Source organism: Hoplias malabaricus, chromosome 16 (genome assembly GCF_029633855.1).
Source record: "Hoplias malabaricus isolate fHopMal1 chromosome 16, fHopMal1.hap1, whole genome shotgun sequence".
Lineage (NCBI taxonomy): Eukaryota > Metazoa > Chordata > Actinopteri > Characiformes > Erythrinidae > Hoplias > Hoplias malabaricus.
Genome location: NC_089815.1, coordinates 2,674,710 through 2,698,925, shown reverse-complemented (window position 1 = coordinate 2,698,925; position 24,216 = coordinate 2,674,710). Strand labels below are relative to the sequence as shown.

Here is a 24,216-nt window from a genome sequence, read left to right as displayed (position 1 = left end):
CCTCTCCTGACTGAGCCTCCCCCGACTGACCCTCTCCCGACTGATCCCCTCCGGACTGAGCCTCAGCCGACTGACCCTCTCCAGACTGACCCTCTCCCGACTGACCCTCTCCCGACTGACCCTCTCCCGACTGACCCTCTCCTGACTGAGCCTCACCCGACTGACCCTCTCCAGACTGACCCTCTCCTGACTGAGCCTCCCCCGACTGAGCCTCTCCAAACCCGGCACTGAGGAGAATAGAGTCTGTTTCACTGCAAATGTGGAAAAAGACGAGACCCGACTGAGACCCTGCTGAGACCCTGCTGAGGCCCAGCTGAGACCCGACTGAGACCCGACTTAGACCCAGCTGAGACCTGGCTGAGTCCTGGCTGAGAACCTGCTGAGACCCGGCTGAGACCTGGCTAAGTCCCTCCTGGACTCCAGGCTTTGGTCCAGTTTAATCTGTGAGAGCTGCAGTAGGAGGTTCCATGGTGAAAGGCGGATGATATCAGACCCACCACAGTTCAGAGAAATCCCCTCCTCAAACACAACTACAAATGAGCCCCGTGCTGCACAAAGCCTCCGTCAATGGAGCCAAATTAGCTGGAGACTAATGACAGTTTGCTAAACACCTGTATTAGTGCAGCGGCTCTGTGGGGGGTGGAGCTGAACGAGCGCTTATCCCCATAAACATCCCATCAAAGACACATTTGCATATTCTCAATTTATCACTGGACGAGGAGGAAGGTTTGTCAGGGATTGAATTAATGTCATTCTCTCTCTCTCTTTGTATGTGTCTCTCTCTCTCTGTGTCTCATTCTCAATCTCTCTGCCCCTCAGTGTCTCTCACTCACTCTTACTTTCTCTCTCTGTCTCACTGTCTCATCACTTATTCTCCAGTACTTTCTCTCTCTTTCTTTTTACTTTCTGTCTTTGTGTTCACTCTCTCTCTCTCTCTCTCTCTCTCTCTCTCTCTCCTCTCTCTCTCTGTGTCTCATTCTCAATCTCTCTGCCCCTCAGTGTCTCTCACTCACTCTTACTTTCTCTCTCTATCTCACTGTCTCATCACTTATTCTCCAGTACTTTCTTTTTACTTTCTGTCTTTGTGTTCACTCTCTCTCTCTCTCTCTCTCTCTCTCTCTCTGTGTGTGTGTGTGTGTGTATCTCTCTCTCTATCTGCCTGGGTGGCTGGGTGATTATTGGTGGTGGATGTTAGCGAGTGTGTGTGTGTGTGTAAGGGATTAGCCACATTAGAATCAGTGTGAGCTGCTGCTCTCCCTCTTTCTACAATCGAGACTAATTTGAGGGGCGGAGGAGATGGCGAAGTCATTAGGCCGAGCCGTGTTTGCTCAGGGGTTTCTCAGGAGTTCCCGGCATCTCCTGTGTTTCTCCTTTTGTGTCGGAGAGACGGAGGAGAGCGGGAACGAGAGAGAATGGTATTCTCCCAAAACTAATCTCATTCCCCAACAAACAAACGGATCAGAGACACAGATGTAGAGCCGCGTGTGACCAGCGGAGTCCAGGGGGAGTCCAGGCCCGACCCAGAGCTACAGACCCCAGAGAGACACAGACTTCACCAGAACTTTAACCCAAACCTGGGCCACCCACGACGTCCGCTACAGCCCCAAACCCAGCCGCGACCGTGCCACAGCGAAGCCACAGCAGAACCACAGCTCCACCCAGAACTCACTCCACAGAGTCCTTTCAGACCCAGGTTTAACCACAGACACTGACCTGGTACGGCACACACTGTTTGTAATGTTTTGGCTCAGGATCAGGGACAGTCTCTGTGTCTCAACTTCTGACTAAGACACTTCAAAGAGTTTAAAATACTTTCATCTTAATGTTTACATTTTCAATTCTGCATTTTATAGTCTTTTGTCTGATACTTATTTACTCTTGTGTGTGTGTGTGTGTGTGTGTGTGCGCGTGTGTGTGTGTGTGTAAAGCCCTGTTGCTCCACTGTGTTGCACATGGGCAAAGACAAAAAAGGAATTTTATCTTAATGTTTACAACATCACACCTGACACCTGACAGCGCTAATGACCTCTGACCTCTAACAGTAACACATCGACACACTTCAATAAAAAACTATTTTTGCTAAAAAATTACTTTTAAATGGGTAAATAACCTTTATATTAACTTTAGTTTCTTTAACTGTTACAACGTTACTTACATGTCTCTTAAACAAACACGGTTTATCAGTGCAGGCTCTAGACCCCCCGCGACCCTAAATTGGATAAGCAGTTACAGATAATGGATGGATGGATGGTTTATCAATGCAGCAGTGACACTGAGGGGTTTAAAAACTCCAGCAGCGCTGCTGTGTCTGATCCACTCTACACCAGCACAACACACACTAACACACCACCACCACGTCAGTGTCACTGCAGCGCTGAGAATGATCCTCCACCACATCACACCTGCTCTGTGGGGGTCCTGAGCGCTGAGGAACAGGATGATAGGGGCTAAAGAAGTATGCAGGGCCACAGGTGGACTACTGAGTGACCGGAGAGTACAATGGATCTGAGAGAGGGGACAGTGAGGGGACAGTGGAGCTGAGAGAGAGGACAGTGAGGAGACAGTGGACCTGACAGAGGGGACAGTGGAGCTGAGAGAGGGGACAGTGAGGGGACAGTGGAGCTGAGAGAGGGGACAGTGGATCTGAGAGAGGGGACAGTGAGGAGACAGTGGAGCTGAGAGAGGGGACAGTGAGGAGACAGTGGATCTGAGAGAGGGGACAGTGAGGAGACAGTGGAGCTGAGAGAGGGGACAGTGAGGAGACAGTGGAACTGAGAGAGGGGACAGTGAGGAGACAGTGGAGCTGAGAGAGGGGACAGTGAGGAGACAGTGGAACTGAGAGAGGGGACAGTGAGGAGACAGTGGATCTGAGAGAGGGGACAGTGAGGAGACAGTGGAACTGAGAGAGGGGACAGTGAGGAGACAGTGGATCTGAGAGAGGGGACAGTGAGGAGACAGTGGAACTGAGAGAGGGGACAGTGAGGAGACAGTGGATCTGAGAGAGGGGACAGTGAGGAGACAGTGGAGCTGAGAGAGGGGACAGTGAGGAGACAGTGGAACTGAGAGAGGGGACAGTGAGGAGACAGTGGAGCTGAGAGAGGGGACAGTGAGGAGACAGTGGAACTGAGAGAGGGGACAGTGAGGAGACAGTGGAGCTGAGAGAGGGGACAGTGAGGAGACAGTGGAACTGAGAGAGGGGACAGTGAGGAGACAGTGGATCTGAGAGAGGGGACAGTGGAGCTGAGAGAGGGGACAGTGAGGAGACAGTGGAACTGAGAGAGGGGACAGTGAGGAGACAGTGGAGCTGAGAGAGGGGGCAGCTAGGGGACAGTGGAGCTGAGAGAGGGGACAGTGAGGAGACAGTGGAGCTGAGAGAGGAGACAGTGAGGGGACAGTGGAGCTGAGAGAGGGGACAGTGAGGAGACAGTGAAGCTGAGAGAGTGGACAGTGAGGGGACAGTAGAGCTGAGAGAGGGGACAGTGAGGAGACAGTGGAGCTGAGAGAGTGGACAGTGAGGGGACAGTAGAGCTGAGAGAGGGGACAGTGAGGAGACAGTGGAGCTGAGAAAGAGGACAGTGAGGAGACAGTGGAGCTGAGAGAGAGGACAGTGAGGAGACAGTGGAGCTGAGAGAGTGGACAGTGAGGGGACAGTGGAGCTGAGAGAGGGGACAGTGAGGAGACAGTAGAGCTGAGAGAGTGGACAGTGAGGGGACAGTGGAGCTGAGAGAGTGGACAGTGAGGGGACAGTAGAGCTGAGAGAGGGGACAGTGAGGAGACAGTGGAGCTGAGAAAGAGGACAGTGAGGAGACAGTGGAGCTGAGAGAGAGGACAGTGAGGAGACAGTGGAGCTGAGAGAGTGGACAGTGAGGGGACAGTGGAGCTGAGAGAGGGGACAGTGAGGAGACAGTAGAGCTGAGAGAGGGGACAGTGAGGAGACAGTAGAGCTGAGAGAGGGGACAGTGAGGAGACAGTGGAGCTGAGAGAGGGGACAGTGAGGAGACAGTGGAGCTGAGAAAGAGGACAGTGAGGAGACAGTGGAGCTGAGAGAGAGGACAGTGAGGAGACAGTGGAGCTGAGAAAGAGGACAGTGAGGAGACAGTGGAGCTGAGAGAGAGGACAGTGAGGAGACAGTGGAGCTGAGAGAGGGGACAGTGAGGAGACAGTAGAGCTGAGAGAGGGGACAGTGAGGAGACAGTAGAGCTGAGAGAGGGGACAGTGAGGAGACAGTGGAGCTGAGAGAGGGGACAGTGAGGAGACAGTAGAGCTGAGAGAGGGGACAGTGAGGAGACAGTGGAGCTGAGAGAGGGGACAGTGAGGAGACAGTGGAGCTGAGAAAGAGGACAGTGAGGAGACAGTGGAGCTGAGAGAGTAAAGTGTAAACTTTTGACCAGCTTTGAGTCAGACAGTGAGATACCGCCCTCTTGTGGTGGAACCACAGAATTAAAGGGATCAGCCTCAGCTCTGATGTAAATCCTCGAGTTTAAGACTTTAATTCTCAGCAGTAAACATAAACACAGCCTCGGAGACGGGGATTAACCTGGGGCTGGTCCACAACTCAGGATTAGCATTTAGCCAGATAACTTAAACCATGTGGACTGTCCCTCAGTGCCGTTTGGACACACAGAGGTTTAAGTAATCTGAGGTGAATGAACCTCTGGACACATGTTTCGGTCTTTGTTTATGAACTTGTTCACTGGCGGCGGCTTGCTCAGTGCGCCTGCGCAGAAACTGAACGAGGAAATGTAAACGGAGGCTGACTGTGGGAATAATGTAATTTTTTTACGATTAATCTCTGAAATTGGAGCTGATGAAACTGTCCCCGTGCCGCTGCAGCTCTGTCCTCACTGTCCTCTCTGTGTCCGCGGTCGCCCTCGCTGTGGTTCTTCATTTTCTGGACAATTCAGAGACAAGGGAGTTTCCGAGGTGAGGAACATATCGGAATTGTCCGGTCCACCTTAAAAGAAGCCGGAGGTGCTAAAGCAGTCCGAGGCGCCTCAACGCAACTGCCGTCGTTTAAGGTGGAAATGAGAATAAAGATACCGCTGTTGATTCCGGAGGGAAAATAAATACATTTCGATTTAAAAACTGGCGAATACAAAAATAGGAGCTGTGTTTGGAAACAGAGTTAAAGAGTATAATGTTATATAAATAAATACACTGCACAAATAATGTATTTATAAGTAGAATAACCTGAATTGTAATGAAAATGGGATTTTTAAAAAGAAACAACAGTAAGATTATTTAACCGCTGCTACATATTTCTGCTTTTATTGTAAGATTAGTTTGTGTCTGTGTGTTTATTGAGTTTTAAAAGCCATTGCTGCTTTAAATGTTCTAAACTTGTTTTACAGGCTGAATACGAATGGATTTAAAGTTAATTTCAAGGTTTTTTTTATATTTCTCATTTGTTTATTAAGCAGAAAATCATACACTAAACCGACACCTCTTTTAAAACATCAAATTCTTACAAAGTAAACAAGCAAACACTATTTATTCTTTATTTAAGTGATTAATATTTATTTAATATTTATTTTATTTATATTTAAGTGACTGAGAGAAAACAGTGTTCTGTAAAGTTAATCCTAAGTGTTCTGAAGAATCAAACTGCTCAGTCGTTCCTGAACAAACCAGTTTAAACTCCACAGAGTGGGTCCAACACTAGGGGGCGGCCATGTTTCACATTTGACACAGAATCTTTAACACCACTCGGCCACTACGTGTCAGTATGATGTGGCTGCTTCATAATTTTAAGAAGACTGGGTTGAGAGAAGGACTTATTGCGCCTTTAAAATCAGGGGTAGTCGCCTAATCACGCGAGTTTTTTTTTTCTTCCTGTGGCGCCGTCTAGTGGCCCGAGCGCAAATAAAATTGCACACTCAGAAAGGTAAGGTTACATCTACGACGGAGTTTTAGGGCCACAGCGGTAAAAAAAAAAATAATAATAATAAAGATTCCGAGATTAATGTCAGAATTCCGAGGAAAAAAAATCTCGGAATAATTCTGAGAAAAAAAGTCGGAATAATTCTGAAAAAAAAAGTCGGAATTATTCACTGCGTGTAATGGAGCAGACACAGTGTAACTGTGGAACGCAATGTGTTGCTTAAGTCTTGCTATGGTATAGATTTCAGGAATAAACACTCTTCTCTTCCACATCAGGGCCACAGTGTGATTAGTGTTTAAACCCTGAATCAGTGCACGAACCATGGCATGTAGTTTCACATGATACAATTAATGATCACGAAAATGATGGATCCAGAGCAAGTAGAACTCCGGCGCACAGGAGGCTCCATCGCGTTACGGCTCGGACTCGTACAAAAAACTAAAGCCTTATGCATGAATTATTTATTAAACGCATTCACAGACATGACGCAGCCCCTGACTGAGATGCATAAAGGCTTTAGTTTTTTGTACGAGTCCGAGCCGTAACACGATGGAGCCTCGTGGGCGCCGGAGTTCTACACTGTTACACTGTGTCTGCTCCATTATACGCAGCGAATTATTCTGAGATTTTTTCTCAGAATTATTCTGACTTTTTTTTTCAGAACTATTCTGACTTTTTTCTCAGAATTATTGCGACTTTTTTTCTCAGAATTATTCCGACTTTTTTTCTCAGAATTATTCCGAGATTTTTCCTCAGAATTCTGACTTTAATCTCGGAATCTTTTTTTTTTTTTAAACCGCTGTGGCCCTAAAACTCCGTCGTATACATCAGTGGTGTACACATCGTACAAATATAAACACACCCCTAACTGTTCACACTGCATTATTGGATTCTTTAAATCAGCCTATGATCTGAGATGATCTCACTGACAGATTACTCTCGTCTTTTGGAGCGTAAACTTATCTGCGTTGTTTATTTCACTTCATAAATCATACATTTTTCCAGTGCACCAGGTAAAGGAGGTGTTTCTGATAAATTGGCCGGGGCGGGTTGTGTTTTTGTGAGTAACCTGTTTGTTTTGTTCGGTTGTGCTCAGCATGGACGTAGCGGCGCTGGATGAAACGTTCCGACAGAGGAACAAGAGCTGCTTTATCCTCGGAGCGTCTGGAGAAACAGGGAGAAAACTCCTGAAGGAAATAGTGGAGCGCAACATCTTCTCCAGGGTCACTCTCATTGGGCGAAGGGAACTGAGCTTTGAGGACAAAACCTACGACGGCGTGGTACTGACACCATTCACACATCCCGAGACAGAACCCAAAGCTGGGACTGGGCCTCTGTTTGGGTTCATGTTCTCTGACCTGTGCTGTGTGTTTGTGTTTGCTGTGGACACAGGTGCAGGAGGTGGTGGACTTTGAGAAGCTGGAGGACTACGCCGCAGCGTTTCGGGGTCACGACGTGGGGTTCTGCTGCCTCGGGACCACTAGAGCCAAAGCAGGAGCAGTGAGTGTCTCACACAGCTCCCCCCCCTGCAGCAAAGAGGCCGCATCCTTAATGTTCCTCTGTCTTATTACATTATTCTTTTAAACAAGAAGAATTCATTCTTTTATCTGGGTTCTGAGTGTTTAAGGAGGGGTTTATCTGGGTTCTGAGTGTTTTAGGAGGCGTTTATCTAGGTTCTGAGTGTTTTAGAATGGGTTTACCTGAGTTCTGTGTCTTTCAGGACGGGTTTATCTGGGTTCTGTGTCTTTTAGGACGGGTTAATCTGGGTTCTGAGTGATTTAGGAGGTGCTTATATAGGTTCTGTGTCTTTCAGGACGGGTTTTTCCGAGTGGATCATGATTACGTTCTGAAATCTGCAGAACTTGCGAAAACTGGAGGCTGCTCACACTTCCACCTGGAGTCTTCTAAAGGAGCCGATAAAACCAGCAGCTTCCTCTACCTCAAAACCAAGGTTCTACACACAAACACACACACTTAGTGATGCACCGAATTAAAAATTCTTGGCCAAAATGAGAACAAAATTCAGGACAAGCTTCACCTGAAAAACAAAAACAAAGGGAAATGAAAACACATTCAGGGCCTAGATTTAAAAAATGTAAACTGTGATGTGTGATATTTTTAAGGTGGTACTCAGTGGGACGTGGTGTTTTTAAGGTGGCACTGAGAAGGATGTGGTGTTAACCTTTTCCTGTCTCTGTGTGTGTTTTTCAGGGCCAGGTCGAGGCAGAAATCACGGAGCTGGGGTTTGAGCGATTCTCGATCTACAGACCTGCGTGAGTCACCAATAATCAATAATCAACTGTAACTAATAATCACCACTAATCACTAGAAATCACTTAGAGGTGTGAGGTCCTGAGGAATGAAGTGACTGCTGATATCGCTGTTTGTCAGCGTCAGTTTAGTGACCTCTGGTGGCCAGGACCTATACTTAACTCTGTTTTAAAGTAACGCTAGGTAGTATTTTTACCTTTAAATGACAGCTTCTAAATCACTGAATTACTCTATGTAGCTCTTAGAGGAGGGCAGGAAAGTAACTGACTCCTCTTTGACCTGCCGTTTATTTCCCAGCGTCCTCCTGGTGGACAGAGCCGAGAGTCGCCCGGGCGAGTGGATGGCGCGCAAGTTTTTTGGAATGTTTTCTTCGATGTCTGTCCCCATCACCACAGTGACCCGGGCCATGGTCATCAACTGCCTCACGGAGCCACGGGGACCCACGGAGATCCTGGAAAACCCGGATATCTACCGCCTCGGGAACGTCGGGGGGAAACAATGAGAGCTCTTTATACTTCAGCTGCTCTACGTAGTTCCCCTGCTCTGCTAATGTGCTCTACCTGCTCTACATATGTTTCACATGCTCTACCTACCCGCTCTACCTGCTCTAACTGCTCTGGAATAAAGGAAAATCATATACAGTCAAACAGCACATTATTTGTGTAGGATGTGATGTTTTAAGGTGGTATTGATGAATGTATATCTTTATAATGTATGTGTATAATATGAGATGTGTAACTACTGCTTTACTTTGGTGCTTTATTAAGTGAAGCTGTGTGTGGATAATGAATTATTATGGCTCTCAGGACACTGTCGTATTCTAATGTAAGCACTACCTTAAACTTTAAACACAAAGAGGGATGTTTAATTCTGCTGCTGTTTCTGATCCTCTTCGGAAAAGAATGTATGCTCTGTATGTGCTCACCATGCTCTCTGCGCTCTCTCAGCTCTCTCAGTGCTCTCTCAGCACTCTCTCAGTGCTCTCAGCGCTCTTTCAGTGCTCTCTGGGCTCTCTCTACACTCTCTCAGTGCTCTCTGGGCTCTCTCTGCGCTCTTTCAGTGCTCTCTGCGCTCTTTCAGTGCTCTCTGGGCTCTCTCAGTGGTCTCTGCACTCTCTGGGCTCTCTCTGCGCTTTCTCAGCACTCTCTGTGCTCTCTCTGCACTCTTTCAGTGCTCTCTGGGCTCTCTCTGCGCTCTCAGCCCTCTCTCAGTGCTCTCTGCTCTTTCTCAGTGCTCTCAGAGCTCTCTCAGTGCTCTCTCAGCACTCTCTCTGCAGAATGGTGCTGTTTTTATTTTTTAAATAAATGAAATGTGAAGTAAACACCCACAGAGCTGAGGGTTTTCATTGGAAACTGTGGTCCTTCACATCTGTACATCACCAGGAGAAAAACACACACACACACACACACACACACACACACACACACACACACACACAGACAGACTGCTGGGCGGGGCTTAAACAGACTGTGATTGGTCTGTTATAATTGTGCTCACCTGGTTCTGGAGGGTTATAGAGAGGGGTCAGAGGTCAGAGCTGCACCAGTTTGTGGAGCACTTTAATGTTTCTTTAAAAATACCTTTGCTTTCTGAAAGTGAACAGAAAATGATTTTCCTGGGACATCATTTAAGGTGGATACGATCTTTTAAAGTAGATGTTATTTAAGTTGGTTACAGTTTGATAATGTTGTTCTGGGTCCGGTTCCTCAGGGTGTGTGTGCTGGGCTCGGTTCTGGTGGCTGCTGCAGGGAGGAGCTCTGGAGAAGGTAAAGGTGATGAAGCGGGACACACTCCTCTGCTCCGTCACAGGGTCACGTTCTGCTGCTGATTTCTCTGCACCACGGCGTTAGCTGCTGAGATTTTAATCTCGTGTTTATCTTTATATCTTTATTAAAGTGATATGAAATAATCTATTTATTCTGCAGTTTCTGGACTGTTTCATTTGTAATTTTTCTTTAACGTTATCCAGTGAAAGTGTCTCGTCCTGTGTCTCACTGATACTCACTCACTGTTAGGAAATGCACCACTGTGGGGCGCTGTTGTTTATCAATGACACTGTGCTTGTGTTTTGTCATTTTCTGATTCTCTCTCTCTCATTGTGTGTCTCTCTCTGTGTCTGTCTCTCACTGTGTGTCTCTCTCTGTGTCTGTCTCTCACTGTCTCTCTGTCTCTCATTGTGTGTCTCTGTCTCTCTCTCACTGTCTTTCTCTCACTCTGTCTCTGTCTTTCTCGCTCGCTCTGTTTCTGGCTCTTTCTGTGTTTCTGTCTCTTTCTTTTGCTCTCTCTCTTACTGTCTCTTTTGTCTCTCTCTCTCTCTCTCTCTCTCTCTCACACACCATGTCTCTGTCTCTCTCGCTCGCTCTATTTCTCTGTCTCTCGCTCGTTCTGTTTCTCTGTCTCTCTCTTTCTCTTGCTCTCTGTCTCGCTCTCTCTCTCACTGTGCATCTGTCTCTCTCTCACTCTCACTCTTGCTCACTCTGTTTCTCTGTCTCTTTTTCTTGCTCTGTCTCTCGCTTGCTCTGTTTCTCTCTCTCTCTCGCTCGTTCCCTCGCTCTGTTTCTCGGTCTCAGGTGACTGGCTCCTCTCCTCCAGAGACTCTGTTCCTCAGATGGAACTCTTCGGAAGGTCTGACTTTTCCCAAAATGTTGATTCCCTGATGAATAAAGGACTTGATTTAGGTGGCGTTTATGAAGAGCCCAAAGCCAGGGGTCCCAGCATCCAGAGAAACAGAGAGAAACCGGCCTTCAACCAGATCTCCAAACCAGGCCCTGATGAGACTGTGGAGATCAGTAGAGTCGATCAGAACAGAGGGCCTCTGATCTTCCCGTCTGTCGGCTTCCGTGACGTAACGGTGCGGGAAATAAACAGCGGAACAGACCAGCGTCGGCTGCAGAAGAGTTCGGGCTTTGCTCCGTGGAGACAAAGTGAGACCAGGCCACTGCTCCAGCTCAGTAAGATCTCTCCATTCTCCAATCCCATTTATTCCCAAATACAGGCTTCTCCACAAAGGCCTGACCCGGGAACCGTCTGGTACCGAACCCGACTGAGCTCCGCTGAGACAGAGGATGTTAGACGAGTCTTTCCAAACAGACAGGCTTTCGTCTTCCCTTTGGAAGAGTTTAGAAGTAAAATAAACCCAGACAAACCCAAAGGTCCGGTCCAGAATGGTTCTGACTCTCCTCCGTCAAGGCTGAGTGAGGACGGCGAGGCCATGCTGCATCTCCAGAGCAAAGAGACAGACAGCAGTGCTTTTAAAAGGCCTCATTTCCCTCAAAGGAATCCGGTTTACTCTCCACAGACGGCGGGAGCAGGCGGCACTGAGCCCGGGAATGTCCGGTACCGAACCCGACCCCGACCCGCTCCACCTGCAGAGATCAGTGGAGCCGATCCAAACAGACGGCCGCTCACTTTTCCTTTAGAAGGGTTTAGTGAGACTACAGCTTCCGGTCTGTTCTCTCCGTCACGAGGCAGTCACACGCTCCGAGGAGGAGCCGAGGCCGTCCAGAGGAGTTCCGCCGACCGCAGCGATGCTCCGCGGATGTTCACACCCACGGAAATGGACAGCGAAGGCCTTAAAAGCTCTCATCTCTCTAAGATAAGTCGAGTTTATCCTCAAACAGATGGTTTTCCTCACAGACGTAGAACCGAAGACCAGCCCCGAGTCTATAACAACGTCCCCGGCTCTGGCTTTAGCTCCAGGCTGTCGACTAAAGGATACGCCCACGCCACCCTCATGAGTCTAAAGCCCCCACAGTCCGCGAGCACAGGCCACGGCCCGAAATCTGCACCCGTTCAGAACAGACCTCTGAGCACTAGTGAGAGACGGAAAAGTCGGTTTAGATCCTGGAATTCTTCATTGCGTCACCAACAACTCCTCCACGGGCCCTTTTCCTTCCCCCAACACACTGGAGCATCTCGGAGCACCGGACGCTCCAGCAGTCCTTCTGGAATAATGCACACGGATGAGTCAAATCCTGTGATGTTCAGCTCCAGCCAAGCGTCCAGGAGAGTCTCCGGGAAGTTTAAACCTTTCCAAACAGAGAAGCCCAAAGTCGATGCGGTTCGTCCTGGAGGACACTCCACACACAGGTAAACACAGGCACGGCGTCCTTCCACCACTGAGAAGTAGCAATAAACATTTATCAAAACCATGAACCTGTTTATGCTCCACAGAGCGGGTCACCAATCTCTAACACGTCGAGGCCACTAGGTGTCAGTATAGCGGCTGTTTCAGAACGTGGACAGCACTCAGTGGAGGAAACGTAAGGATCAGCTCTGGTTTAACCTGAGTTTAGTGTTAGATTAGAGTTAATAAAGTTCTGATTGGCTGAGCCAGAGTTGAAGCTGAATACACAGTCCACACACACCCCTTCACTTCTGAATTCCAGATTAATGCACGGCAGGTTTAACCCCCGACAGTTCAGAGGCAGATTAATGAAACCTGAAGCTGCTGAGGAAAGTGTTGGTATGTTTTGTGGGTTACAGCTAAGTTAGCTTCTGAGCTAAAGGCTAAAAACCCAGCCCCGGTTTAGCTCTAGATCCAGGAACTTCTCCTTTAGTGAAACAGAGTGCTCTCTTCACAAAGGCCCCACACTGTTCCACTGCAGTACAATTCCCTGAATAAACACCAACACGTTTTGTTTCTTAAAGAGGATTCGCCACGTTATTTTTAACTAAATCTTCTGTTGCCTAGGAACCATTTTTATAAATTGAAAATTGGTGAATTTGATCACTTTTTATCAGCAATAAGCCACTGTTCCCTGATTATCGCAGCCTCTAGTCACTTATTGATTATCAGATGTTTATCAGATGTATCTTCAGAACAGAATAAAAGTCCTCGGACCCCAGAGGGTTCAGCCTGAGGGTGTTTCACAAAGCAGCAAAATGCACTCTAAATAATGATGGTTCTACGAAGGTTCTTCTGTAAAGTCCTCAGATGGGGTTCTTCAGATCGATGGAAAATGTGCTGTAGATGGTACGGCAGCTTTTTAGAGAAGGGTTCTACACGGCACTAGAAGGGTTCCTCTGCTGTAACAAGCTTGACATTGTAACTCTAGAGGAACCCTTCTCTAAAAGGTGCCGTATAGAACCATCTACGGAACCCCTTCATGATGCAAAGAACCCTTTAAACGAACGCAAGGTTCTTCAATATTCAGGGTTCTATAAAGAAACCATTTTCTTTAACAGAGAACCCTTGTAGGACCATCATTTTGAGAGTGTACATAAGCCCATATTTCAGGGCTGACTCTCCCTCGGCTCTGTTCCTATTGCACGGGCGGGGGCCGGGGGCTGGAGTCCGAAGTCCGGTGGCCGGGGCCTGGAGTCTGGGGGCCAGGGCCTGGAGACTGTGGGCCGGGGGCTGGAGTCTGGGGGCTGGGGGCCGGGGCCTGGAGTCTGGGGGCCAGGGGCCGGGGCCTGGAGTCTGGGGGCCAGGGGCCGGGGCCTGGAGTCTGGGGGCTGGGGCCTGGAGTCTGGGTTTGGGTTTGAGTTTGGTTTTGAGTTGGAGTTATCTGGCTAAGCTGAGAACCCTGCTTTGTGGAACACCCCCAGGGTGTAGAGAGGAGCTGGTTCCTTCCTGATCCAGGAGGCAGTGATAGCTTCAGCTCAGAGCTCAGAAAGGCTCGGCTGCTGTGTGATGCTGTTAAACTGACCCCCCCCTTCTCCCCCCGCAGGTCAGATCCAGTCGGACGCTCCGAGACTCTTCAGGAAACGTTTGGTCAATAAAAGATCTCTGAGCTCACCCTGGTGTTGTGTTTCTGTGACTGTGTGATTCCAGTGTCTTCATCTGAAATGACTTTAATGTTCAGAGTGTTTATAAACTCCACAGATGACTTTAACTGGGAAGGAAAGCTGTAGAGCAGCTGCACATGCAGCACTGATGTGTCTGATCCACTCTACACCAGCACAACACACAAACACACACCACCACCACCACGTCAGTGTCACTGCAGCGCTGAGAATGATCCACCACCACATCACACCTGCTCTGTGGGGGTCCTGAGTGCTGGAGAACAGGGCGTTAAAAAGTATTCAGAGCCACAGTTGGACTCTGACAAGTATAAGTCAGATTTCAGACGCCTGTTGCTGTGGTTTTGGCGCCTCCCTGTGGCCGCTGGGTCTCCCTGCAGCTGGAGAGTGACCCGGATGTGTGAGAGCGGGCAGCATGGCGGAGTCCACAGTCGCACGTGAGAGCCTCTTTATTTACTTCTTACCCTCAGTGTAGCGTCTGCGCGCGTGTCTCCGCGCGGTGTTTCAGCCGCTCTGTCTCCGAGGGGCTCCTGTGAAGCTCTGGGCTGCTCTCTCTGTGTTTAAGATGTTTATGGAGCTTCATAACATCATCTGTGGGGTATTTTAAAGCTGTACTTGTTTGTTATTTGATTTCCGTGGCCACCACTGCGTTGTATTGCAGTTCTCTGCTCTTTCACGGTGATGTAGATGTTTGTGTTGTAGTTTTGTTGAGATGTAAAGAGACGGACAGTGTCTCAGTGGGAGTCAGAGCAGGGGGACAGTGGAGGTGAATGGAACCAGACGTCCTCCTCTAAAAGCCCCTCACAGAAAGTGGGCGCTGTGTCCACTGTCCACTGCAGCTGGTTCTGACTGTGGTTCTGTTTGTGGTTCTGTAGCTGGTGAAGGAGCCTATGATGACGTCCCTGATCTGTCTCTGAGCGAGGAGGAGGAGGAGGAGGATGAAGAGCAGTGGATGGAGGAGGATGAGGAGAATGTCTCCGTGTCCTGTCTTTTCTGCGAAAGGTAAACTCTCTGAGACTTTGCTGTGAGAGATTTAAAGGGTTAATCTTTATTCCAGTGGAAGATTCCTTTAAGAAGTTAATTTGCTTTTGAAATAAAGACAGAAACAGAAACAGAGAGTGAACCGATCTCACTTTGTGTAAATATTAAAGTGAATAACGCCCCGGACCCGTGCCTCTGTGGCAGGTTTTTAAACTCCGTTCCTGAGACGCTGCGCCACTGTGAGAGCGAACACGGCGTGAACGTCCCGCGACTCGTGAAGAAACACAGTGAGTAAAAAATCAGCCAGTCCACACCTTTAAGAATGCTGTATGCAAATGAGCTCAGTTCTGATTGGCTGTCCTGTGACCACTTAACACTGCCATTAACCGCAGCCTGCAGCCACTAACTGCATAGAGGTGCAGATCACAATGTGTTGGGGTCATTCTTGTTTGGTTTTATGTTTTATATTATTTGAAAACATGGCCGCCCCCGTGTGGGGAACCCGCTCTGTGGAGTCTAAACGGGTTACGTCCAGAGTGACAGAGCAGACTCTGCCCCCCCTGAGCTGCATTTACCAGAAATGGAGGAAAATATGTAAACAACAGACTGCACCTTTAATTCAGAACCAACCTGTTGGTTTACGGCTAATTAATTGTTTTCTTTCAGAACTCGATGACTACGGCTACATCAGGATGATCAACTACGTCCGAGCCCAGGTGTGTGTCCAGAGCGTTTATGGGTGGAGGGGGTCTGTCCGGGGGTGGGTTGTTATTGAGGACCGTGATGATGATGAAGATGATGATGGGCGATGTGTGTGCAGTCAATTATTCCACAGCTCTCCACTTTAGAGCAGTTACTACAGACTGTAAACAACAACAACAAACACAGACAGTGTGTAGTAGTGCACTCTCAGCTCTGATTGGATGGCACTCTCTTAAACTTATTCACATAAAGCGATTAGAGAAGAGGCCGGCTCTGTGTAAAATGTTAAAGCAGTAAAACAGCGCCTTTAGAGAGCGCCACCTCTCTGTCGTCAGGAGCAGCACTCGGATGATAAGCTTGGGTTGAGATTGAGGTCAAAGCACGGGATTCTTATTTTAACATTGTGTGGTTTTATATTTACATTATGTTAATTATGTCTGTGTGTGTGTGTGTGTGTGTGCAGAAGTGCAGTGGACAGAGCTTGTGTGAACTGGATGGCGCTCTGCCCTGGGACAGTGATGAGTTCCTGAAGCCGGTTCGTCCCGATGACACTCTGCTGCAAATTGGTACAGAGCCCTGGACACACTCTTCTCACACAACACCACTGTTTACCATCAGTGTTTATTACGAGTGTGTGGATCTGTGTGTGTAGATGTGGAGGAGATGGAGGAGATGTGCGGAGCTGAGTCTGAGCTGGACTCTGAGGTGAGAGATGAAGCTGAAGTGTTTAGGAGGAGAGCTCAGGAGGCAGAGGAGAGAGCGGCTCGCGCAGAGGAGGCACTTAGGAGAGCCACGGATGACCTCCACAAACTCAGGTCTCTCTCTCTCTCTCTTTCTCTCTCTCTCTCTCTCTCTCTCTCTCTCTCTCTCTCTCGTGTGTGTGTGTGTGGTCCTCATGGTCCCTGTCGGTAAATAATAATTTACTCTGTGTAAAAGGTGTGTTATAACAGGAAGTCCTTATAAGGACGTCTGTTGATGGGCGGTCAGCTTGGCTCCGCCCCTCGGGCCGTTTATCCCTGTAAAGTATTTTAGTTCAGTGTTAAAGTGTTCAGAGGGGTGTTCTCTGGAGGGAAGGTGTCATTAATTATTGATCACTAACTGATACACTGCACTCATTCTCAGTGTTTATTTTCCCACTGTGATGTTCTGAGTGCGCCACTGGGGGGCAGCATTGAGCTCTGTTCTGCGCTCAGATGCAGTGAAGGAGAAAGTGCTGCTGAAGAGAGGTGTGTGTGAGATGTGAGAGTTGTAAGGAGCTCAGGGTAAAATTCCACTGCAGTGTTTAAGGTTGGAGCGTGTGGGTGCACGTGCTCTCTCTCTCTCTCTCTCTCTCTCTCTCTCTCACACACACACACTCATTCATTCATGCTCACATGTCAAACACGTACATGAAATTTTACAGATGAAGAATTAAGCTCTGTTTTCGTGTGTGTGTGCCTGCGTGTGTGTGTGTGTGTGTGTACAGGTCATTAGCCCAGGGCCTGGTGCTCAGTGCTGGTTCAAGGCCCCCCCTGTGTTTGGGAGCAGTAGCAGAGCTCCGTGACGATGAGGACGAGGCGTATTTCAGCTCTTACGGACACTACAGCATCCACCAGGAAATGCTGAAGGTGGGTCACAGACTCCACACTGTCCCCCTGTCCACACTGTCCCCATGCCCCCTGTCCACACTGTCCCGTCCACACTGTCCCGTCCACACTGTCCCCATCTACACTGTCCACACTGTCCCCCGTCTACACTGTCCTCCTGTCCACACTGTCCCCCTGTCCACACTGTGCCCATGCCCCCCGTCCACACTGTCCCTTGTCCACACTGTCCCTCTGTCCACACTGTCCCCATCTACACTGTCCACACTGTCCCCATGTCCCCCGTCTACACTGTCCCCGTCTACACTGTACACACTGTCCCCCTGTCCCCTGTCCACACTGTCCCTGTCTACACTGTCCCCATGTCCCCCGCCACACTGTCCACACTGTCCCCATGTCCCCCGCCACACTGTCCACACTGTCCCCATGTCCCCCGCCACACTGTCCACCCGTCCCCATGTCCCCTGCCACACTGTCCACACTGTCCCCCGCCACACTGTCCACACTGTCCCCCGCCACACTGTCCACACTGTCCCCCGCCACACTGTCCACACTGTCCCCCGCCACACTGTCCACACTGTCCCCCGCCACACTGTCCACACTGTCCCCCGCCACACTGTCCACACTGTCCCCCGCCACACTGTCCACACTGTGTACAGCCACTGAGTGAAGAACAGAGCAGATCTTAAAGCTCTTAAAGATTCAGTTCTCACTGTTTACAGCATAAAGCTCAGGTTAAATGTTACATTTGTATTGAATCATTTAGTTTTAATTTAATGTTCAATAATATTTTATTGATTCTTGAATCAATTTTATAATAATTATTTATAATGTTTTTAAATGTGTATTGAGCTATAATTTGTCATTTGAAATATTTTAATAATTTGAATATTTATTATTAATCACTAATATTTGGAGTGTCATTTTTAATAAAATAATAATGAGTGTAATATTTAAATTTATTAATGTCATTTTAATTTAATTTAAATACATTTTAATATTTGAATAATTACTGAACAACAGCTCATCATTTCATCTCAGTCTGAAACTTCTTTATTAATCAGCATTTTATAAAAGTGTTACAACCAATGTCAGTGTTCTCAGTGCAGTAGTTATAGGTGTTTATTACAGTATAATAACTGCAGATTAATTACATTAGCTTTACTTTATTGTTGTTGTTATTATTAATACTCTAATAATATTAATTCTCAGACGTCTGTGAAGGTGTGCTGTGTTTGTTTGCTCTCTAGTTAAATTATGGGGATCTTACGCCACACACACACACACACACTGCGGTAAGTGCTGAATAAAGGCCGGCTGCTGATTGGAGCTCATTTCTCTTTACGTTAACGCAGAGTTTTGCGTCAGAGATGAAACTCCGTCATGCCGCCGCAGTGTGTGTGTGGTGCAGAACGGCCATAAAACCCCTGTCTTTACTCGCTCAGGTCACGGCATTGTCTCGGACAGCACTGCTCTGTTTTTTTTTTTGGATTCTTCTCACTGTGCTAAAAACCAGCGGACCACAGGAACCAGCCGACGCCACCCCAGACCCTGCTCATTGACCAGGGGCTGGAGACCACCCACCCCCACATCCCCATACCCCCCACAACCCCCCAGCCCCTGGTTCTGGAGAGCTAGAATGTAAATATCAATCCAGGAGGAGGAGACAAACACCTCCACAGTGGAACACACTTCTGTTTCTTAATGAAACGTCTGTGACCTGCTTCGGTCCAAACCCCACGAGCCCCACAGCAGTGTTCTCCCCCTGTGTAAACAGCCCCTGTTCAGAACGCCCGCTTTCAGCACCTGTTCCTTTAAATGATAATGAGCCGCTCGCTGTTCACCCCGACCCCGAGCGCACAGCAGTGAGGAGCGAGGAGCAGAAGCTCTGGTTTTTAGCCGTTTTCGCTCTGTTGTCTTTCTTCTCCATTTTTACTCAGTGCTCTTATTTCTCCGCGCTCGTTGTGTCTGTTTTACTGAGTTTAACCTCGTCTTTGTCTCTAACATAAACATGGGTCCAGCGCTGTGATTGGACAGACTCAGACGAGGGGGCGGGGCCATTCTAAAGTCTCTGCACTTGACGTTAGAAGCGGAGCAGGATCAGAACGACTCGTTTTATCCCGTGTTTCTGACAGAAACCTGACTGGGGTCTTGTTTCACAGTGTGTGGGTTGGTGGGCTCCTGATTCACACTTTGATGTTCAGATGGGTTCCGTGTGGTTCTGAGAGGGTGGTGCTGGGTTTGATTGGCAGGTTAATTAGCTGTTGATTCTGCTGGCCAAGCGGGATGTGTCAGGGTCAATCCCATTTAATTTTTCACCCCAAACCCAACAAACGCCGGCGATTCCCGCCCCCTTCCACTCGGAAAATCATTAGCGCTCACGTTTCCTTTCCGATGCAGATCAGGACCGTGTTGAAATGAGATCCCCCTCCGCCGCTTACTGCCGGTTAATTTGATTTCTCACTCGGTCCTTGAGTCGGAAAGGCGAGGGCCGTCGTCTCCAGGAGCCGAGGCGAGGGCCGAGTGATAGAATTAAATTTCTCTGCTGAACGATTGGAATTTGTTCAGCGATTACTCTTTTGGGGGGAAGGCTGCTCTCCGTCTCTTTAATGGAAAACATAATGGTGACACTCTGTCATCACTTACAGCTCCGTGCTCTCGTCTTTCTTCTCCTCCTTTTCATTTCCTCTTCTCTTCTCCTCTCCATTGCAGGACAAGGTGAGGACAGAAAGTTACCGGGATTTCATCTACAGAAACCCACACGTCTTCAAAGACAAGGTGAGGACCAGATCGCCCTCTGTCTGCCGTCCAGGGGTGGTGCGATATATCGTTCACTGTATCGTAATCACAATATCGGTTTTCACGGTACTGATATCACTAGGGAATCAGCCTTTAACCCACTGATATCACCACACAACCACGACATAAAATGCTCTGATATAACGTTTATTAACCCTTTAAAATATTGGCCTGTAGTTTTTTTAGAAAATCAGACTAAAACTAAAGTGAAGTTGTGTAAAATAACGATGTTAAAGTAGAGACCAATTCACTGATTTCCTTAAAGAATCCACCAAAGTGATACGATATATCACAATCATTTTCATAATAATGAATTCTCCGATCTTTTATTAAATTAATAATAACTTTTAAAGGTGCAGTCAGTCATTTTCTTCAATGGTTCGTCTTCACTGAGCCTTTACACTGACACCTAGTGGCCCAGGAGTCTGGGATTCTGTACTAAACCTCAGTCCAGCGCGGTGCAGACCCGCTGTATGGAGCATAAACTGCTAATGGTAAGCGTGCTGGCGCCCCCTCTGTTCCGCACGGCACATCGCAGCCTCGTCTGTATTAATACGAGCCCAGTTTGATATTTTGCGGGTATCGCGATGCCCTTGTCGTGACTCAGACTGGAGACGGAGCTCTTATCCGTATCTGTGTTAGCGTTAGTGTTAGCGCTGCGGGGGAAGGTCAGGATGTCCAGTCTGATTTAATACAGCAGCAGTTTATTACACGCTACCGCTTTTATTATTATTTTTTTACAGGGTCCTTGTCGGCCCACTGCAGAGAACTGATAACAGGGAACACAGCCCATAGTGTTTCACTCTCTCAAGCTCTCTCTCACTCTCTCTCTCTCTCACACACACACACACACACACACACAAAGGCGCGCTGTCAGTGTAGTACACAGGAGCTCATATAGAACCCATTCATTATAAAGTGACACCGGTTAGATCAGTTTTAAACAGCTGCAGTTGGACAGAGGGTGGGGGGGTGTGGGGGGTAGTGAGAGGAGGAGGGATGGGGGGTAGGAGATGTGTTGGAGAGGAGGAGAAAAAGAAAAAAGGTAGAGAGACCGAAAAAGAGAGAAGAACAATGGCCTGGATAAAGTGAGAGACACAAAGGATGGGAGGTAGTGCAGGACGGAGGAAGAGAAGTAGAGAAATATAAGATTAGGGAGGAGAGAGAGAATAAGTGTGTGTTACAAAGAGAGAGAGAGAGAGAATGAGTGTGTTACAGAGAGAGAGAGAGAATGAGTGTGTTACAGAGAGAGAGAGAGAAAGATGAGTGTGTTACAGAGAGAGAGAGAGAGATGAGTGTGTGTTACAGAGAGAGATGGGTGTGTGTTACAGAGAGAGAGAGAGAGAGAGAGAGAGAGATGTGTGTTACAGAGAGAGAGAGAGATGAGTGTGTTACAGAGAGAGAGAGAGATGAGTGTGTGTTACAGAGAGAGAGAGAGATGAGTGTGTGTTACAGAGAGAGAGAGATGAGTGTGTGTTACAGAGAGAGAGAGAGAGAGAGAGAGATGAGTGTGTGTTACAGAGAGAGAGAGAGATGAGTGTGTGTTACAGAGAGAGAGAGAGAGAGATGAGTGTGTGTTACAGAGAGAGAGAGATGAGTGTGTGTTACAGAGAGAGAGAGATGAGTGTGTGTTACAGAGAGAGAGAGAGAGATGAGTGTGTGTTACAGAGAGAGAGATGAGTGTGTGTTACAAAGAGAGAGAGATGAGTGTGTGTTACAGAGAGAGAGATGAGTGTGTGTTACAGAGAGAGAGAGGAGTGTGTGTTACAGAGAGAGAGGAGTGTGTGTTACAGAGAGAGAGATGAGTGTGTGTTACAGAGAGAGATGAGTGTGTTACAGAGAGAGAAAGAGAGAGAGAGAGATGAGTGTGTGTTACAGAGAGAGAGAGATGAGTGTGTGTTACAGAGAGAGAGGAGTGTGTGTTACAGAGAGAGAGATGAGTGTGTGTTACAGAGAGAGATGAGTGTGTTACAGAGAGAGAAAGAGAGAGAGAGAGATGAGTGTGTGTTACAGAGAGAGAGAGATGAGTGTGTGTTACAGAGAGAGAGATGAGTGTGTGTTACAAAGAGAGAGAGATGAGTGTTAGAGAGATGAGTGTTAGAGAGATGAGTGTTAGAGAGATGAGTGTTAAAGAGATGAGTGTTAGAGAGATTCGGGAAACAGACCAGTCCCAGATATGAACACACAGATGGAGGGTCCTGGGTTGGGGCGTAAACACATAGGGTTTTGGAATGTTTGCACCGCTGTGTGTGGTGTTTGAAAAGTGAGATGCTGTTCCTCCTTCATCCTGTAGGTGGTGCTGGACGTGGGCTGCGGCACAGGAATCCTCTCCATGTTCGCCGCTCGATCGGGAGCCAAGAAGGTCATCGCTGTCGACCAATCGGAGATCATCTACCAGACCATGGACATCATCAGGTGGGTCTGCGTTGCCCTGGTAACCGTTAGCCGTTAGCCGTGCTCCACGTATCACACGATGTCCCCAACCCTGGGAGGACGAGGACGAACACCTGCTTCCTCTGAGACACGAGACGTCCACCACCGTCTCCTACACCCTCACTCTCTTCTCATCTCAGACGTCTTTAACGTCTGTTTTACGTCTTGTTTGTCATTTTATATTTGAATTAAATTCAACGTCACACCACAGAATAGTAAACGTTATTTATAACAGAGATAATGTTTCACATATACAGCACCTTTCTGGATCACGTAGAGTTTAGGGCTGAACAATAAATCAGAGTCAGTGTTTATCACAATATAAAATGTTTCAATATCTATTACAGGGAGTCCTCTACTTACGACGTGTCGGAAACCGATTTTCGGTGTAAGTCGGAACATACGTACACACTGTACGTAAATAACATACTGTAAGCACTTATCCTATCCTAGCACCTATCCTCCTCGGTCCCGAGCCGCGTAACCGTGTATTCCTCCGCCGCGCACATCAAACACGAAGTTCACGTTACGATGTTTATGACGCAAAACCACTTAAGTCGAAACAAGGCTTTATACAGTAAATGGGAGATGTGTCGTAACCATGAAACATCGTAACTCGGGACTGACGTAACCCGAGAACCTCCTGTATTTTTAGACACATTTTATTTACATTAGAGGTCATTAGAGGGCGCTGTCGTCAGTTCAGGACACTTATGAAGTATATTGTGATATAAATTTTGTCCGTATTTCGGTCTGTTTTACGTTTAACATCTCTCATTGCAAATGAAATTAAAGGAGCTCTCAGTCTTTTTCACCGTCAGTACTCAGTAGTGATGTCATTTGTACAGTGTTTTCTCTCAGAAGTCGTCTCTGAATGAACCGGTTAATGCTCCACACAGCGGGTCTCTCCCACGGGGGCCGCCATGTTTATAATAGCTTTGGTTTGAGTGGCCTCTTCACATGTCCAGGCCACTAGGTGTCAGTCTAACGGCTGGTTTATAACGTGAAGAAACCACAATGTAGAAAAGGATGCACTGCAGCTTTAATTATAGACGATACGTTTTAAAGTGTCGTTAAACAGAGTTTACCTCCTACAGAGAAAGTCTGTTACCCAGCATGCACCTGGAGCATCTGTTTATTCTGTTATTAAAGCCCTGGGCTCTATGGGGCTTTACCTGCACCTACAGCTTCTCTATACACACACACGCACACACACACACACAGTATAATAGTCTCAGGCCGATGGTGTTATTGTTTATAGCTGTGTTTTGTGGTGTGTGAGAAAGTGCCCTGTGTGTGAACTCTGGTCATTTTCCTTGTGTAGTAGCTGCATGAGGTGTGTGTGATGTGTTCTCGGTATGGGGTGTCGTTATGAGGTGTGTGTGTGTGTGTGAGTGAGAGAGATTATGGTTTGGTTGTTGTTATTATGTAAGCTGCAGAGGTGGATGTATATGAACAGAGGGAGTTTAATTTTACACTTCACTGGGCCAGTGTTTGTGTGTGTGTGTGTGTGAGTGAGAGAGAGAGAGAGAGAGAGAGCGGGGCCTGGCTGTAGATGCATGGTGAGGTTCTTCTGGAAGGTTCCGTACAGAACCAGAGAACTTTAAAGAACCCAGGTAAAGGGTGGTGGGATGTTGGTGTTCTCCCCACCCCCCGCTGCGCTGTTGTCCTGTGGAATGCTGGGTAATGAGACGGGAGGGTGAAGGGGGGGGGAGGGGGGGTCTGGGAGAGTGTGATAGTGAAAGAGTGCAGATAGAGATCAGAAACCCGCACTAATGCTCCGTCCTCTCTCACATTACACTGTCACTGTAATGGAGT

General features: G+C 47.9%; 3 protein-coding genes across 4 annotated transcripts in view; all 3 read left to right on the top strand.

Annotated features, from left to right (window-relative positions):
* The first annotated feature begins 4,626 nt into the window (after positions 1 to 4,626).
* On the top strand, positions 4,627 to 9,365 carry htatip2 (HIV-1 Tat interactive protein 2). The gene is made up of 6 exons (XM_066647694.1): positions 4,627 to 4,923; positions 6,978 to 7,161; positions 7,274 to 7,381; positions 7,695 to 7,832; positions 8,093 to 8,154; positions 8,450 to 9,365. The coding sequence occupies exons 1-6, from the start codon at positions 4,808 to 4,810 to the stop codon at positions 8,652 to 8,654; spliced, it is 813 nt and encodes a 270-aa protein (XP_066503791.1). The 5' UTR covers positions 4,627 to 4,807; the 3' UTR covers positions 8,655 to 9,365.
* A 313-nt stretch (positions 9,366 to 9,678) lies between these two features.
* LOC136671833 (uncharacterized) lies at positions 9,679 to 13,889 on the top strand. The gene is made up of 4 exons (XM_066647693.1): positions 9,679 to 9,784; positions 9,863 to 9,918; positions 10,723 to 12,241; positions 13,825 to 13,889. The coding sequence occupies exons 1-4, from the start codon at positions 9,759 to 9,761 to the stop codon at positions 13,874 to 13,876; spliced, it is 1,653 nt and encodes a 550-aa protein (XP_066503790.1). The 5' UTR covers positions 9,679 to 9,758; the 3' UTR covers positions 13,877 to 13,889.
* Positions 13,890 to 14,240: 351 nt separating this feature from the next.
* The window catches only part of prmt3 (protein arginine methyltransferase 3), a 45,568-nt gene continuing 35,592 nt past the window's right edge, over positions 14,241 to 24,216 (top strand). Inside the window, exons 1-9 of one of the 2 annotated variants that reach the window (XM_066647599.1) lie at positions 14,241 to 14,337; positions 14,776 to 14,902; positions 15,086 to 15,168; positions 15,548 to 15,597; positions 16,047 to 16,149; positions 16,236 to 16,398; positions 17,049 to 17,190; positions 19,879 to 19,944; positions 22,259 to 22,380. In XM_066647599.1, the coding sequence (XP_066503696.1) occupies positions 14,316 to 14,337; positions 14,776 to 14,902; positions 15,086 to 15,168; positions 15,548 to 15,597; positions 16,047 to 16,149; positions 16,236 to 16,398; positions 17,049 to 17,190; positions 19,879 to 19,944; positions 22,259 to 22,380 (878 nt within the window). In that variant the 5' untranslated portion in view covers positions 14,241 to 14,315. Of the gene's footprint in view, positions 14,338 to 14,383; positions 14,499 to 14,775; positions 14,903 to 15,085; positions 15,169 to 15,547; positions 15,598 to 16,046; positions 16,150 to 16,235; positions 16,399 to 17,048; positions 17,191 to 19,878; positions 19,945 to 22,258; positions 22,381 to 24,216 lie in introns of those variants that run through there. The other variant, XM_066647600.1, reaches the window with a different exon arrangement.

Coding starts and splice junctions, on each gene's coding strand:
- htatip2 (XM_066647694.1), top strand. CDS start 4,808: ATGAAACTGTCCCCGTGCCGCTGCAGCTCTGTCCTCACTGTCCTCTCT. Junction 7,162..7,273: donor ACAAAACCTACGACGGCGTG/GTACTGACACCA, acceptor CTGTGGACACAG/GTGCAGGAGGTGGTGGACTT. Junction 7,833..8,092: donor TCCTCTACCTCAAAACCAAG/GTTCTACACACA, acceptor TGTGTTTTTCAG/GGCCAGGTCGAGGCAGAAAT.
- LOC136671833 (XM_066647693.1), top strand. CDS start 9,759: ATGATTTTCCTGGGACATCATTTAAG. Junction 9,785..9,862: donor TTCCTGGGACATCATTTAAG/GTGGATACGATC, acceptor CCGGTTCCTCAG/GGTGTGTGTGCTGGGCTCGG. Junction 12,242..13,824: donor GGAGGACACTCCACACACAG/GTAAACACAGGC, acceptor CTCCCCCCGCAG/GTCAGATCCAGTCGGACGCT.